This window comes from Betta splendens, chromosome 24 (assembly GCF_900634795.4).
Source record: "Betta splendens chromosome 24, fBetSpl5.4, whole genome shotgun sequence".
NCBI classification, from domain to species: Eukaryota; Metazoa; Chordata; class Actinopteri; order Anabantiformes; family Osphronemidae; genus Betta; species Betta splendens.
Genome location: NC_040901.2, coordinates 27,501 through 42,500, shown reverse-complemented (window position 1 = coordinate 42,500; position 15,000 = coordinate 27,501). Strand labels below are relative to the sequence as shown.

Here is a 15,000-nt window from a genome sequence, read left to right as displayed (position 1 = left end):
ATGTTCGCCTGAGGTCTGAGTTTTACAAACGTATTGACAGCTCTCTCCTGCTAGGAACAACATACACAGACAAGCTTGGTACCATTGGAAAGCACTTAATCTCGGGAGCCCCTTTCACACGTGATCCCTGATGACTGATGGTGCTGAAAATCATTAAGCTCACAAAGTACAACGTCTTAGAAGGACATGAAAGCACAGAAATCCACCCCAAAGGAAATGTGTTATACATAAGCCATTTTGTGAAGGCTCATGGGCTGTCACACACATTAATTACCTACATCGGACAAAAAATTACTTTAAAGTTTCTGCCTGGCATCAAACAAGGGACCTTTTGCGTGTGAAGCAAACGTGATAACCACTACATGACCATGCCATGTTGCACATTGACTTCCTTTTTAAGCAGAATCTTCGACTCACTCTTTGAACAACATGACTTTGAATTGCTCTTGCTAAATCCGACGTTGAGGTTCCTGGACAGAAAATTATCTAGTGCAGCCTAAAACCCTAACAGGTCTATGACCTCCATTCCAACACACACTGCTATGGCTAGACACACCAACAATGGCAGCCATCCAAGATGGCTGCAACAGTTGACTGCTCTCTTCTCAAGACCCTTTTGCCCCCTTAATAATAATTCCTTCTCAAGTCCAAATTAGTACGCCAGAGTATGCTAGCAAAAAGTGGAGCCGTTGACAACCCTCCTCTGCAGTGTCTCTAGGACCTTTGGAGTCCTGCCAGGTCAGCATTTGGTGTTGATGTGCGTTTCAAAGTGTCATTCAGGCTGAAAAGCAAGCAACGATAGCATGTCTTTTTGGAATGTTGACAGGACAGTCCTTTAGTGAACAAAAACTTGCCAGTGCACGTTGCCATATTCTGGGACTCTTTCACAGGAAATGCAGTTTCGACTGGCCATCTTGTGAACGCTCATGGGCTGTCACACACATTGATTACCTACATCCACAGGCCACAAGATGGCGTACTTGGTCCTCATTAGTATAGTGGCCAGTCGCTTGTCACGCGGAAGACCAGGGTTCGATTCCCTGACGGGGAGTGTTTTTCTTTGTCATCCCTCCACACGATGCATGAATTTACTTTCTTTTATGAATACCAGCTGAGGATAACTGCTTTTGACCACCACAAAGTACCTTTTTCTTACTGGAGTAGCTCAGGCGGGAGAGTGTTAGACTGAAGATCTGCATCCTTCGGTCCATCTCAGGTTTCAGCAACAGATGTACAAACTCTCAGATGCAAGACGCGACCATGTCCTCACGTTTCATTTGGTGCTTTTTAGAAGAATCAACAGATCATGTGTCATGCATTTTTACTATATTGATATTTTGTACATGGCTACAGTGGCATAAAAATAGCCCCTTCATAGAGAAAGTTGAAAGAAAAACGTACCTGTTTCTGCCTGGCATCAAACAAGGGACCTTTTGCGTGTGAAGTAAACGTGATAACCACTACATGACCATGCCATGTTGCACACATTCACAATATTCTACTGGCCCGCTTCATCCTTTCGCGGAAACCAACAATTATTTCCTACCGCAAAACAGGTCACCATGCGTCCACAGGCAGCTTTGCAATTTCAGTAATGTGCAAAATTAAACTCTCTGACCTAAAATATATGTACCGGTCTGTGTTAAAAGAAATGTCGAGTCGCTTTCTAACCACGCAGGAGCGGGTGCGAGCGCTGATTGTCTAATTTCAGCCGTGACTTGAGGAACCGCATTAACTCCAGCAATGCATGATGGGAGATTTCCCTCTAGGATGTTGTACTTTGTGAGTTCAAAGATTTTCAGCACCGTCAGTCATTAGCGATCACGTGTGAAAGGCTCTCCTGAGCGCGGGTTCAGCAACTCATACTTACCTGGCAGGGGAGATACCATGATCAGGGTGTAAAGGACAGATTCAAACCATAAACTATTAGACGGTCAAACAGAATATCAGATGTTAGAACTTGATGTATGACGGGACACAAGAGATTAGTTGTTTTTGTAAGAATTTTGAAATAAGAGTGTTGAACCTAACCAGTCACAGAGCACATGATGACTATGTTGGGATCACAGAATAAAGGATTCAACCTTTGAATATATGACTTGGCGTTTACATGAACCTCATTTAGAACTGACCTGAGATCAGGAGATGCTTTTCATGAGTGGTTCCTGCATATGTCATACAATCTGTAGGTGGACAGTTTGACATTGCTGTGTAGTGGAACCACATCTTAGATGTTACAAAGTATTTTACACTGAGTTTTGCGGAGATCAATATCCTGTCAAACATATGGATACATAACTTTCTAATGAATAATGAGCAGAATCTACCATTTTTACATCCATACTGGGTGCACCGTTCCCAGAAGTACTGCAATACTGGGTCGACGCGCGGAGTGGACGGAGCAAGCCCCTATTCCATCTCCCTGCTCCAAAAAAACAATTTAATATATGGTCCCCGGGTAGGGGACGTATCAGATATTAAACTGATAAGAACAGATACTACACTTGATCTTAGCCAAAAGGCCGAGAAGCGATACTGCCATGACGTAGAAGCTGAAGTACACATTCTCCCAACAGTCAGTCTCAGTGACGGTGCAAACGTCTACGTTCAGTTGACCAGTAGATTAGAGTTTAGCAGTGTGGTCCAGTGGGACCAAATGCTAAGATGTGCAACGCTTACAGAAAACAAAGGGTTGTTCTTTAAATGTTTAAAGACATGGTTAGTAGGGCGCCACTGGGTCATGTGACAGGCTATTGTCCAATAGGATTCATAATAAATTGGTGCTGATGACGTTTGTCATTATTACTTCTATGTTAACTAGTCTAGCCTCATATGAGCTAATACCAACAAATCTATCATCTTTCTCACTGAAGAAAAACTGTTTGCTCGATTAATAAGTTGACAAATAAAACTGCAGCTTCCACATCTAGTGGAGAAAAGAGAAATGCATCGAAATGTAATAAATAAAACGGGTACGGTAACACTCAACTGAATGAATGAAGCTTGTATTTATTACAGTAGAATAGTTACAGAACAAAATTGAGAGCAGATTTTTTACGTGAGCCATAGCTTCATTCATGGGATTCATGCGACAGTCAACGACAATATCTTTTGAACACTTAATCAGAGGAGAGCGCGAACGCAGTCCCCCACTACCAGAAATTATGCAGTCGAGATTCCCACATTTGGGGAGATCGCAGAACCTGTTTCTACGGTAGTGCAAAGTCTACAGTCTACAGTGTGGAATGTCTACGGTCTACAGGTCACCGTAGACAGTTACGCTGTCCGATTCGTCGGGGCTGAGTCGACACGCGGACCCCCAACAACCAATCACAGCGCTCGTTTCCAAAGGTACAGTAAACACATCGGCTGGACAGACGCTGACTTTTTTTTTTGCCGGACACCAGATTTTATTCCTGTACGTTGCTTAAATACAGTCCTACTCTTTTCAGTGGCCATTAAATGCGCATACACGGTGACCGGACATACAAAACCTCTGTTTGCGGTAAGTATCAAGTGTTGTTTTCCGCGACAGCTACGAGGACGAAGATGAATATGCGTTCATGTACCGTTACTTTCTCGACTCTATTCGTAGGTCCGAGTTTGTTTCCTGATAAAGAACATATTTTGTAACGTTAACGCGTTTGCTTAAAATGAAAAGAGTGAAAACTATTGGTATGTACTTCAGCAAGTCATTTATCCAGTTCATGTAGAAATACTGTCTAAAATGAGCTCCTACTAAAAAAGAACTAAACACCAAAGCTTATGAAATAGCTTGAATATGAATAATGTAATTGGTCATTAAACAATTATTTAAAGAAAAAATACTTTAAACTACTGTATGTATGGATCTGTAACGATGCTGTAACAGGCAGTTTGTGCTTTGTACTACACGCCCCACTCATCTCAGTAGTTAACACTGTTCTGTGGGTGCAGATGCCTCCATATTCTGTTCTCTACTTCTGTCAGTGCATTCATATTCTACTTGTTAATAGGCCACAGGTAAAGATGGCAACAATCCGCGTTGTGAACCCAGGCGCCCCTGCACATCGTCAGCAGGCTGTGCTGCTGTCGACTAAAGAGGCACGTCTTTACCGGGAGAAGAAAAAGGTCTTCCCAAAACCTCCCCTGGAGCTGCTGAACCCACTCACTGCACTGGACCATGCAGATACATTCCTCCAAGCAGAGGGAGTCCCTGCACCATCACGACAGCAGTGTCTGGGACGGCTGGTGTTGCTGTTCGGCCAGTACGGACACGCACCTTTCCACTGGCTTGTGGAGAACAACGTAGGCTATATGAAGTAGTAAGTGTGTTACGTTTATCACTTTTGTAGGTGAAAAACTACAGGGGCAACATGTTACAAGCCTTTGACGTTCATCAGCGTTCTGGGGTTTATTCAGGTTCATTGTTCCTTTAGGAACTTCAGTGAGAATAATGACTCAACTAAATTCATGTACCTTTGTGATTGCAGCATAGTTGACAAGCACAGAACAGAGATGTCAAACCCCCATAGAAAGGTAGAGAGAGCCAACCAGTGGCTTAAAGACTACCTGACAGAGTATGCAGAGAGCTTCCCACAAGTCTCCATTGTCCTTTAGGCGAATGTGGACAGGTGTATCTACGGTCAGAGAGGGTTTGAGGGCCACACGTTTCAGGAGATGTGGGAACTCTACCAACAATATAGCGTTCAAAGGGACAGTCCAGAGAAATTTAGCAATGAACAGAGGGACATAATAAAGAAGGCAAACAGTTCTGTGAGGAGGTGGTTGAACACACCACTGACCCACATCACAAGTATGCAGATGAAGAGGTTCAGGAGATATATTAATGACAAGGAGGATGGACGTGTGACATAAAGAATGTTAATCATGTTTCGGTTCAAATCACAAATGGTCCATCTGTAAAGCTAAATACTGTTTGGTGTATGGCAGCTGAAGACAAGGACCTCCAGTTTCAGGCCCTCCTCATGGCCAGAGGATGATGATGATGATGAACTGGCAGCTGCATCCCAGGCTGTGGAAGGTAAGTGACATGCAGAAAGTTAATGGTTGTTCAATGGTTTGTTTCATAGTAGAACATTTTTTATTACACCTTATTACACTTACACTACTTTTGTTTTATTACTTGTTAGATAGAATAAAGTCCCAGAAGTCACATTCCCGGTGTCACGGACTCAAGGCAGCGGACCCACACGCACAGCGGAGACAAGGCTCAGTGCACAACAGGGTTTATTCACGCTCGTGGTCAGGCAGGCAAGGGTCGGTACACAGATCAGGCAGGTTCAGTACAGACAGGGTCTAGACAAGCGGTGGTCAAGGCAGGCTAGGGTCAAACTCACGGCACGGCAGGATCAGAGATGAGACGAGAATCTGGGTCAGGAGAAGCGAGGTCATACACAGGTTCACGATCATGAGAATAACGCTGGATTGCTGGCTGATACACAAAGACAATCTGGCAAGGTGCAGGGTTGAGGGGTGGTGCTTAAATACTGAGTGAAGATGATGGCTGGATAGTTAGCAGGTGAGTAATTAGTAACAGGGCACAGGTGCGTCAAACTAAAACCGGAGGTAAAGCTGGAACTGAAAACATGGGCACTGAACAGGAAGTGGTACAAAATAAAACCGGAAATGATTGAGTGCAGTTGCTAAATGACCTGGACTGTGACAGAACCCCCCCGTCTAGGGCGGATTCCCAGACGACCAACAGAAAACCAAGAAAACAAAAGGAAAACACAGCTAAGCAGGAGGGGCGACGGACTAGAACACACATGAGAATGAAGACACAAGAAATGAGTGGCAGAGAACAGAACCAAGTCTATGAGGTGAGTCCATGAATAATGAGTCCATGATGGATGGTAGCAAAGTTCAGGCACTCCCTCAAGGGGGGTGGTGACGAGGAGAGTCACGGCCGTGCAGCCGCCAGGCCGAGACGGCACATCTTATGCCCGGAGACAAGGCTAGAGTTCTAGGAGGCCGACGTCGAAACATGCTGCCTCCAGTGGCCAAACGCATGCGCCGGTGCTCTCCAGACCGGGGGTGCTCCAGGGGACTGAGAAGACGCGGCGGTCGGCAGTGCCAGAGCCCGCGCCATCGTCGAAGCAGGAAACAGCGACCTCCAGGTAGGTGGTCGCCTCCGGAACCGGCCAGCCGAGGTGGCCGACGACGCAGGAGGCAGCGCCATCCCTGCCACAGGATTCGCCAGGGACCTGGCCCTCCGTCGGGCAGGCGAGGCGAAAGCTGGCGGGAAGCCGGGAACAGCGACGAAGACAGGCGTGGAGACAAAGCCGGAACCAGGGGCAGACGTGGAGGCGAGGCTGGGACCAGAGACGAGGACCGACGTGGAGACGAGGCTGGGACCAGAGGCGAAGACGGACGTGGAGACGAGGCAGGAACCAGAGGCGAAGACGAACGTGGAGACGAGGCAGGAACCAGAGACGAAGACGAACGTGGAGACGAGGCAGGAACCAGAGACGAAGACGGACGTGGAGACGAGGCAGGGACCAGAGGCGAAGACGGACGTGGAGACGAGGCAGGGACCAGAGGCGAAGACGGACGTGGAGACGTGGCCGGCACCGGGCCTCCAGGAGCGGAGACAGACGTGTCCGGGACCGGACCACCAGGAGCTGAGACAGACGTGTCCGGGACCGGACCACCAGGAGCTGAGACAGACGTGTCCGGGACCGGACCACCAGGAGCTGAGACAGACGTGTCCGGGACCGGACCACCAGGAGCTGAGACAGACGTGTCCGGGACCGGACCACCAGGAGCTGAGACAGACGTGTCCGGGACCGGACCACCAGGAGCTGAGACAGACGTGTCCGGGGCCGGACCACCAGGAGCTGAGGCGAACGTGTCCGGGGCCGGACCACCAGGAGCTGAGGCGAACGTGTCCGGGGCCGGACCACCAGGAGCTGAGGCGAGCGTGTCCGGGGCCGGACCACCAGGAACTGCACCTGCACACATTGGCACAAAAACCACAGGGACCAGGGGCGGACCGACCACCTCCTCCGGGAGGTCGGGAGGAGACGGAGCTGGACCGACCTCCTCCGGGAGGTCGGCAGGAGACGGAGCTGGACCGACCTCCTCCGGGAGGTCGGCAGGAGACGGAGCTGGACCGACCTCCTCCGGGAGGTCGGCAGGAGACGGAGCTGGACCGACCTCCTCCGGGAGGTCGGCAGGAGACGGAGCTGGACCGACCTCCTCCGGGAGGTCGGCAGGAGACGGAGCTGGACCGACCTCCTCCGGGAGGTCGGCAGGAACCGTAACAGACGCTGCGGCAGACGCTGCGGCAGACGCTGCGGCCGGGACGACCCCCTCCTGGGGATCGTCGGGGGCTGCAGCCTCCGAGGGGTCGACAGTGGCAGGAACTAGAACGGCGTCCTCCTCAGGGGAGCCGACAGGAACTGGGACTAGAACGGCCTCTACTTGGCCGACAGGAACTAGAACGGCGTCCTCCTCTGAGGAGCCGACAGGAACTGGGACTAGAACGGCCTCTACTTGGCCGACAGGAACTAGAACGGCGTCCTCCTCAGGGGAGCCGACAGGAACTGGGACTAGAACGGCCTCTACTTGGCCGACAGGAACTAGAACGGCGTCCTCCTCAGGGGAGCCGACAGGAACTGGGACTAGAACGGCCTCTACTTGGCCGACAGGAACTAGAACGGCGTCCTCCTCTGAGGAGCCGACAGGAACTGGGACTAGAACGGCCTCTACTTGGCCGACAGGAACTAGAACGGGAACTGAGACCTGGTGTGGCTGGCCAGAGGTGCCTGCTAGCTGGCGTAAAGATGGGGCTTGAATTTGGCGTGGCGGAGCCGAGGCTTGAGCTTGAGCAGGCGGGGCCGAGGCTTGAGCTTGAGCAGGCGGGGCCGAGGCTTGAGCTTGAGCAGGCGGGGCTGAGGCTTGAGCTGCTGCAGGCTGGGCTGAGGCTTGAGCTGCTGCAGGCTGGGCTGGAGCTGGAGCTTGGCAAGGCTGAGGTGAGGCTAGGGCGGGAGTTGCTGCCGCCAGTGATGCAGCCAGGGACGCTGGGGCCCGTGGTGCAGCCAGGGACGCTGGGGCCCGTGGTGCAGCCAGAGACGCTGGGGCCAGTGGTGCAGCCAGAGACGCTGGGGCCAGTGGTGCAGCCTTAGACGCTGGGGCCAGTGGTGCAGCCTTAGACGCTGGGGCCAGTGGTGCAGCCTTAGACGCTGGGGCCAGTGGTGCAGCCTTAGACGCTGGGGCCAGTGGTGCAGCCTTAGACGCTGGGGCCAGTGGTGCAGCCTTAGACGCTGGGGCCAGTGGTGCAGCCTTAGACGCTGGGGCCAGTGGTGCAGCCTTAGACGCTGGGGCCAGTGGTGCAGCCTTAGACGCTGGGGCCAGTGGTGCAGCCTTAGACGCTGGGGCCAGTGGTGCAGCCTTAGACGCTGGGGCCAGTGGTGCAGCCTTAGACGCTGGGGCCAGTGGTGCAGCCTTAGACGCTGGGGCCAGTGGTGCAGCCTTAGACGCTGGGGCCAGTGGTGCAGCCTTAGACGCTGGGGCCAGTGGTGCAGACTTTGATGCAGGAACGGGTGCAGGTTCTGATGCGGGAACGGGTGCAGGCTCTGATGCGGGAACGGGTGCAGGCTCTGATGCGGGAACGGGTGCAGGCTCTGATGCAGGAACGGGTGCAGGCTCTGATGCAGGAACGGGTGCAGGCTCTGATGCAGGAACGGGTGCAGGCTCTGATGCAGGAACGGGTGCAGGCTCTGATGCAGGCTCTGATGCAGGCTCTGATGGGGGTTCAATGAAACCCAGGGCCTCGCGCAGGCTTCCGAGCGATGAGCAGGGCGGCTTCACGGAAGCGACGCTCCTTGATTACCGGGTCGGTCTCTGCCTCGGCGGAGTTCAGACAGTGCGCAAACAGGAACAGGACTGGAGGGGTGCATTGGGCACGGATCCGTTGGAGGATGCTGTCCGGGATGCCTGCGATGGAGGTGGGTATGTCGTCCAATGGGGCGAGAGTGCCCTCTGCTGGCGAAGGAGGCAGTCTGATTTCCGTGACCGAGTCTTCTGGAGCCTGGACAGGGGAAACCGGCTGTCGTCGACGCCGTCTGGACCTCCGACGACTAGCTGTGGACTTCACCTCCTCAACCGCCAGGGCTGAAGCAGGAGCCGGGACCACGGTACGGACTGGATCTGCCTGAGTGGCAACAGGGGAGTGAGCTTGACTCGACTGAGCCGCGACAGGAACGTGAGCTTGGCTTGACTGGGTGACGACGGGAACGTGAGCTTGGCTTGACTGGGTGACGACGGGAACGTGAGCTTGGCTTGACTGGGTGACGACGGGAACGTGAGCTTGGCTTGACTGGGTGACGACGGGAACGTGAGCTTGGCTTGACTGAGCGACTACGGGAGCGCTTTCCGGTGCAGCAGGAACAGCTGATGAGACGCTGGCGGGCGCCGCGCGCAGAGCGCGTGCCAAATCCCTCCGCACTGCCTGGAGCCTCTCAAAAAGCGTCTGCACCTCCGGGTAGTCAAGCCACCAGAATTCCTCCTCCAGGATAGCAATCGCTTGTTTTATAACGCGGAGCCGCGCCTTCAGACTGGGGGCTTCCGCGTAATTCTTCGCAAGCTCCCCGAAGCACCAGCGGAGGTCCTCCGGCAGCCTCGAGCAGGTAAACACCATCGCGACTCTGCGTCGTCCGAGTACACAAAACAAAAAATCCCTTGCAGCCCTTAAACTGATGCAAGACGCCGGCTGGGTCCGAGTGTGGCCAGATTGTACTGTCACGGACTCAAGGCAGCGGACCCACACGCACAGCGGAGACAAGGCTCAGTGCACAACAGGGTTTATTCACGCTCGTGGTCAGGCAGGCAAGGGTCGGTACACAGATCAGGCAGGTTCAGTACAGACAGGGTCTAGACAAGCGGTGGTCAAGGCAGGCTAGGGTCAAACTCACGGCACGGCAGGATCAGAGATGAGACGAGAATCTGGGTCAGGAGAAGCGAGGTCATACACAGGTTCACGATCATGAGAATAACGCTGGATTGCTGGCTGATACACAAAGACAATCTGGCAAGGTGCAGGGTTGAGGGGTGGTGCTTAAATACTGAGTGAAGATGATGGCTGGATAGTTAGCAGGTGAGTAATTAGTAACAGGGCACAGGTGCGTCAAACTAAAACCGGAGGTAAAGCTGGAACTGAAAACATGGGCACTGAACAGGAAGTGGTACAAAATAAAACCGGAAATGATTGAGTGCAGTTGCTAAATGACCTGGACTGTGACAGAACCCCCCCGTCTAGGGCGGATTCCCAGACGACCAACAGAAAACCAAGAAAACAAAAGGAAAACACAGCTAAGCAGGAGGGGCGACGGACTAGAACACACATGAGAATGAAGACACAAGAAATGAGTGGCAGAGAACAGAACCAAGTCTATGAGGTGAGTCCATGAATAATGAGTCCATGATGGATGGTAGCAAAGTTCAGGCACTCCCTCAAGGGGGGTGGTGACGAGGAGAGTCACGGCCGTGCAGCCGCCAGGCCGAGACGGCACATCTTATGCCCGGAGACAAGGCTAGAGTTCTAGGAGGCCGACGTCGAAACATGCTGCCTCCAGTGGCCAAACGCATGCGCCGGTGCTCTCCAGACCGGGGGTGCTCCAGGGGACTGAGAAGACGCGGCGGTCGGCAGTGCCAGAGCCCGCGCCATCGTCGAAGCAGGAAACAGCGACCTCCAGGTAGGTGGTCGCCTCCGGAACCGGCCAGCCGAGGTGGCCGACGACGCAGGAGGCAGCGCCATCCCTGCCACAGGATTCGCCAGGGACCTGGCCCTCCGTCGGGCAGGCGAGGCGAAAGCTGGCGGGAAGCCGGGAACAGCGACGAAGACAGGCGTGGAGACAAAGCCGGAACCAGGGGCAGACGTGGAGGCGAGGCTGGGACCAGAGACGAGGACCGACGTGGAGACGAGGCTGGGACCAGAGGCGAAGACGGACGTGGAGACGAGGCAGGAACCAGAGGCGAAGACGAACGTTATACTTGGATTTAAATGCAAGCAGCATGAATGAGAATCCTACGTTTTAATGTCATTCTGTAGACAAGAATCACCAGACGTGCTCTTGTATGCACCATTTATTTTGCAGGTGGAGTTAGACGGTTGGGTGCGCCTGTGGGAGAAACCTGATGGCATCCCATCTGCTGACATTCACTGGCTTAAGGAGGACACCACAAGAGGAATGTTCACCGCTGTTCATGTGTACAAAGACAACACTGGTGTGCTCAAGAGGAGACGGGTGATGGCATCTGACCGCATGTGGTTCTACCCTCCAGAACCTCCGGCCTATGTCGGAGGGGTTCTGCCAGGCCCACAGCTTTTTTTCCGAAGCCGTCTGTTTGTGTGGCGTCCAGTTGGGGTTTGGAGGTGCTTCCTGAAGTGTCCACGAGGTGACAAGTGTGTGGGGGCAGGAAAGGACGTGCACCTCTACAAGTCTGGCTATCACCACCGGGTCTGACTTACCTTGTCTCAAATGTTTACTTTATTGGTGATCTTGTACTTCATTTATTTACTCAAATAGAGTGCTGTGTAACTAGCATCTGTCTGAGCTCAGGAAAAGGAGCAGTTGATGTGATTTTATGCCTTTATTTGATCTGCTTGTTTTGTTTACAGCCTCGTCACATCTGCGATGGGTCCAGCTGGTACACAATGCTGACTGAGGTTTTGTGCTGTGGCCCATGTACCAAGGCAGGCAGGAACCATGAGGGCATTACGGTCGGACGGTGGCTTGCATGGATGCTGCTATTCTGGCACAGCTGAGCGAAGCCCATCAAGCCATGTTTCCTTCTGTTCTCACTAGCAAGTGAGTAAACTGAATGCATAGTGTGAATTTAAGCAAACAGCAGTGGTTCAGCTGACTCAACTGGCTCTGCTTACAGACGTGGCGTGGACAAAAACGTTGTGCGTCTTCTGCGTGACAGGACTGAAGGGAACACAATGATCAAAGTGTGGCGGCAGATCCAGGAAAATCATCACGAAGAGTACCTTCACCGCAAGGATCTGTACACCACGCTGCTCATGACTGTGGCAGAACCCGGAGGAATTGTTTCTGCATTGAGGCACAGGTTCCAGGCTCCACCTCCTCCAAGAGAGCTGCCTTCTGCCCCACTTTTGCGCCACGCCTTTCTTCTAGCTGAGGCCAATAATGTCCAGGACTACCGGAACCAGATCCTTTCCACTTTTGGCACAGTGTTAAAAATGGATTCCACCAAGAAAGTATGTAAATCCCCATAACAAACATTAGTGGAATACAACCGCTTGCTATACTTTTGTTAACAAATGTTTCTCTCCGTAAAATAAATTACTCGATCTTACCAAATTCTCTGTATGCTCTAGGTGGTGAAGAAACTGTCTGGAGAGGGCCATGGCTCAGCTCAGTGGTTCACCAGTATTGCCAATGAATTCTCCCAAATAGTGACCTTTGTGTTGACCTGTGAGGAGTCCACAGTGAAGCTGGCACCAATGTGCAGTGGAGTCATACAAAGGTTCCGACTGGCTAATCAATCGGTCCCCAAAATTTTGTATGTGGACCATGGTTGTTGTTGTGCACAAGGTCCAACAGCTGTTGAGACTCTGTTTGAGGCTTGGGTGAACAGGGGAATGGTTGTGCGTTTAGACATCTTCCACTGGATTCACCGATTTGACGCAGCCATTCGAACAGACAGTCACTCTAAGTACGCTGCCTTTAAGTCTGCGCTGGCTGGCGCTGTCCTGGCCTACAACTGCACTGACCTGGACCTACTCATCAAGGCTGTCAGGGCCAAGCACAACAGGTTGAAGACTCTGTCTGATGAGGACATTGTCCGAGACCACATTTCTAGGGACCACCTCAAACACCATGTGCGAAGGGTCACGCTCGGGGCGCAGGAAACATTCCGGCTCATCCACATGGCGATTGAAGAGTTAAAGGGTTCGGCTGAGCTGGATGAAAGCGGGGTGAGCCTTTTCAAAACACCAGATTAGTACGAACTTAATGTTGTAGGTTTACAGGAGGACAAAAGGCTCAGATGCTACCTAGGTGTAAATTTGTATGTTTGTAAAGATGCCATTGATGACATGTGGGCAAGCCAGCAGCGACACTTGGAGTGCATCCAGGATCCACCAGACATGATCATGTACAGGGTGGCGCGTATTACGACCATCAACAAAGTGGATGTGCCGTACTACAAATGTCTGCGTGGAAGCAATAGCCTGGAGGGATTCCATAAGATGTTGCCTAATATGATTCCAGGTAGAAACCTAGAAATAGTGTCTGTTAGACACGGGCCATGGATTGTTGTAATGCATTTTTTTCTATGTGTAGGTCCCCACTGTGCTGCACGGCCTTATCAGGTTTACCTGATAAGTGGCATTGCACGGTGGAACGCTGACAGGAGCTCAGATGCTGTGTTTGGGGGCAAAGGACGGAGGCACCGGACGTATTCAGCGCCGCTGATTGATCGTCTCAACAGGCGCTGTGAGCAGCTGTTTGGAACGACCGAGGAGGGGAATTATCGGGCCCCAGTTAATGTGGCGTCTAATGAGCTGCTTGGGTTGGAGTACCTGTTCAGCCAGAGCACAGGAGGACCACGGCCATTTTCCCTGCAGGACATGGTTCATGATGGACCTGGTCCAGAGGAGGAGGTCGTCCAGCCGGGTCACCAAGATACAGAAGAGGCTGATGAGGCCTATCAGAGTGACCCAGAGGCCGAGACTGATGTGCTGGATGCTGGCCTGCCCCACATCAATATGACCAGCCGCGACACCTCCACTGTCCACACACCAGCCTTTGTAAGTTGCATTTAAAAACTATAAAAACTAATTAACTAACTAACAAACGAGAGCAAAACAAGTAAACGCAAACATTTAAGAGTGCTGCTTTTCTGAAATGTAGATTTACTGTATCATTTAATTCAGGAAGACGCCTGCAGTCCAAGTCCTCTTCCGGGCTTTGACAAGCTGGAGAAACAGACAGCTGGCATCCACATGGCAGCTTTTTAGTGCCACACACCACCACCCCTGCTTCTCCCACGGCTGGCGATCAAAACCCCTGTCACATCCACAGTCACCAGGCCTTTAACCACTGTGTCTTCACCCACAGCAGACCCCTCTTCACAAACTGTAACCCCCTGCACAATGCCCAGCAGCAGTACCCCTCTGTCCTGGGCAAGATCTACCTACTACAAGCGGAAACGTGATGACCAACCTTCAGCCCTGGAAACCAAGGTGAAAAACTTGCCAGCTTGTGCACTCTGTGGCAAACCCACTCAAGGACATTCTAAATACAAAAAAAAGACATTTTGCCCTGTAAAGAGCATGTCTTCCTCAAAGGGACTGGAAAACAACATATTCCAGCTACGAGGAATTTGTATCTGCTGTAGACGCTCTCACGCAGTGAGCTTGTCCAAAGAGCAGCTCCACTGTACATGTTGTTATTAGTTTTCTTAATATTTTATTATAAAGCTGTATTGTATAGATTCTTGATGTTTATGCAAATTGTCAAGTTTATGCAAGTGTGCACAGAGAGCAGCTCCACTGTACATGTTGTAAATTGTTTTAAATATTATATTTATATTAAAACTTTAACTTTTTATTTAAGTAAAATTGCATAGATTTTTAATGTTTATGCAAATGTTCAAGATGTTACATTAATGCCAAATAAACAGTTACAGCAAATACATTGTGTGATTTCAATTGGTTTATCAATTATTGGTCAAGTCATTCAACTAGCAAATCAATTTATTGGATTAATACTAATTTTCATTCAAAATCAAGGCCAGATAGTGATCTAGAAAGACTTAAATACAGATGCACAGCCAGTATTCACCACATGAGGGCGTTATATATCCTTTAAGTATTTATAGACTATCAGCCAATAAGTCCTAACGCAAACTGCACTACTGTCGAGCTCAACGCTGATCACAGAGGTCAGACAGCCTCAGTGCAATGGCTGAGCCTCGCCCTGGGTGAACCACCTACATGATCATGGTATCTCCCCTGCCAGGTAAGTA

General features: G+C 51.3%; 1 protein-coding gene and 2 non-coding genes across 3 annotated transcripts in view; 1 reads left to right on the top strand and 2 right to left on the bottom strand.

The window, feature by feature from the left end:
* Nucleotides 1-2,342: 2,342 nt before the first annotated feature.
* LOC114850203 (U2 spliceosomal RNA) lies at nucleotides 2,343-2,534 on the bottom strand. The gene has a single exon (XR_003784786.1). It is a non-coding gene; the product is annotated as a U2 spliceosomal RNA (small nuclear RNA).
* Nucleotides 2,535-11,399: 8,865 nt separating this feature from the next.
* On the top strand, nucleotides 11,400-13,761 carry LOC129603723 (uncharacterized). The gene is made up of 5 exons (XM_055506566.1): nucleotides 11,400-11,813; nucleotides 11,890-12,226; nucleotides 12,347-12,946; nucleotides 13,053-13,241; nucleotides 13,314-13,761. Exons 1-4 carry the CDS (start codon nucleotides 11,743-11,745, stop codon nucleotides 13,119-13,121), a joined length of 1,077 nt encoding a protein of 358 aa, XP_055362541.1. The 5' UTR covers nucleotides 11,400-11,742; the 3' UTR covers nucleotides 13,122-13,241; nucleotides 13,314-13,761.
* A 1,083-nt stretch (nucleotides 13,762-14,844) lies between these two features.
* The window catches only part of LOC114850211 (U1 spliceosomal RNA), a 157-nt gene continuing 1 nt past the window's right edge, over nucleotides 14,845-15,000 (bottom strand). The window contains exon 1 of the small nuclear RNA XR_003784792.1: nucleotides 14,845-15,000. This exon is cut by the window's right edge and continues 1 nt beyond it. This is a non-coding gene — a small nuclear RNA (U1 spliceosomal RNA).

Coding starts and splice junctions, on each gene's coding strand:
- LOC129603723 (XM_055506566.1), top strand. CDS start 11,743: ATGGATGCTGCTATTCTGGCACAGCTGAGCGAAGCCCATCAAGCCATG. Junction 11,814..11,889: donor CCTTCTGTTCTCACTAGCAA/GTGAGTAAACTG, acceptor CTCTGCTTACAG/ACGTGGCGTGGACAAAAACG. Junction 12,227..12,346: donor AAATGGATTCCACCAAGAAA/GTATGTAAATCC, acceptor TGTATGCTCTAG/GTGGTGAAGAAACTGTCTGG.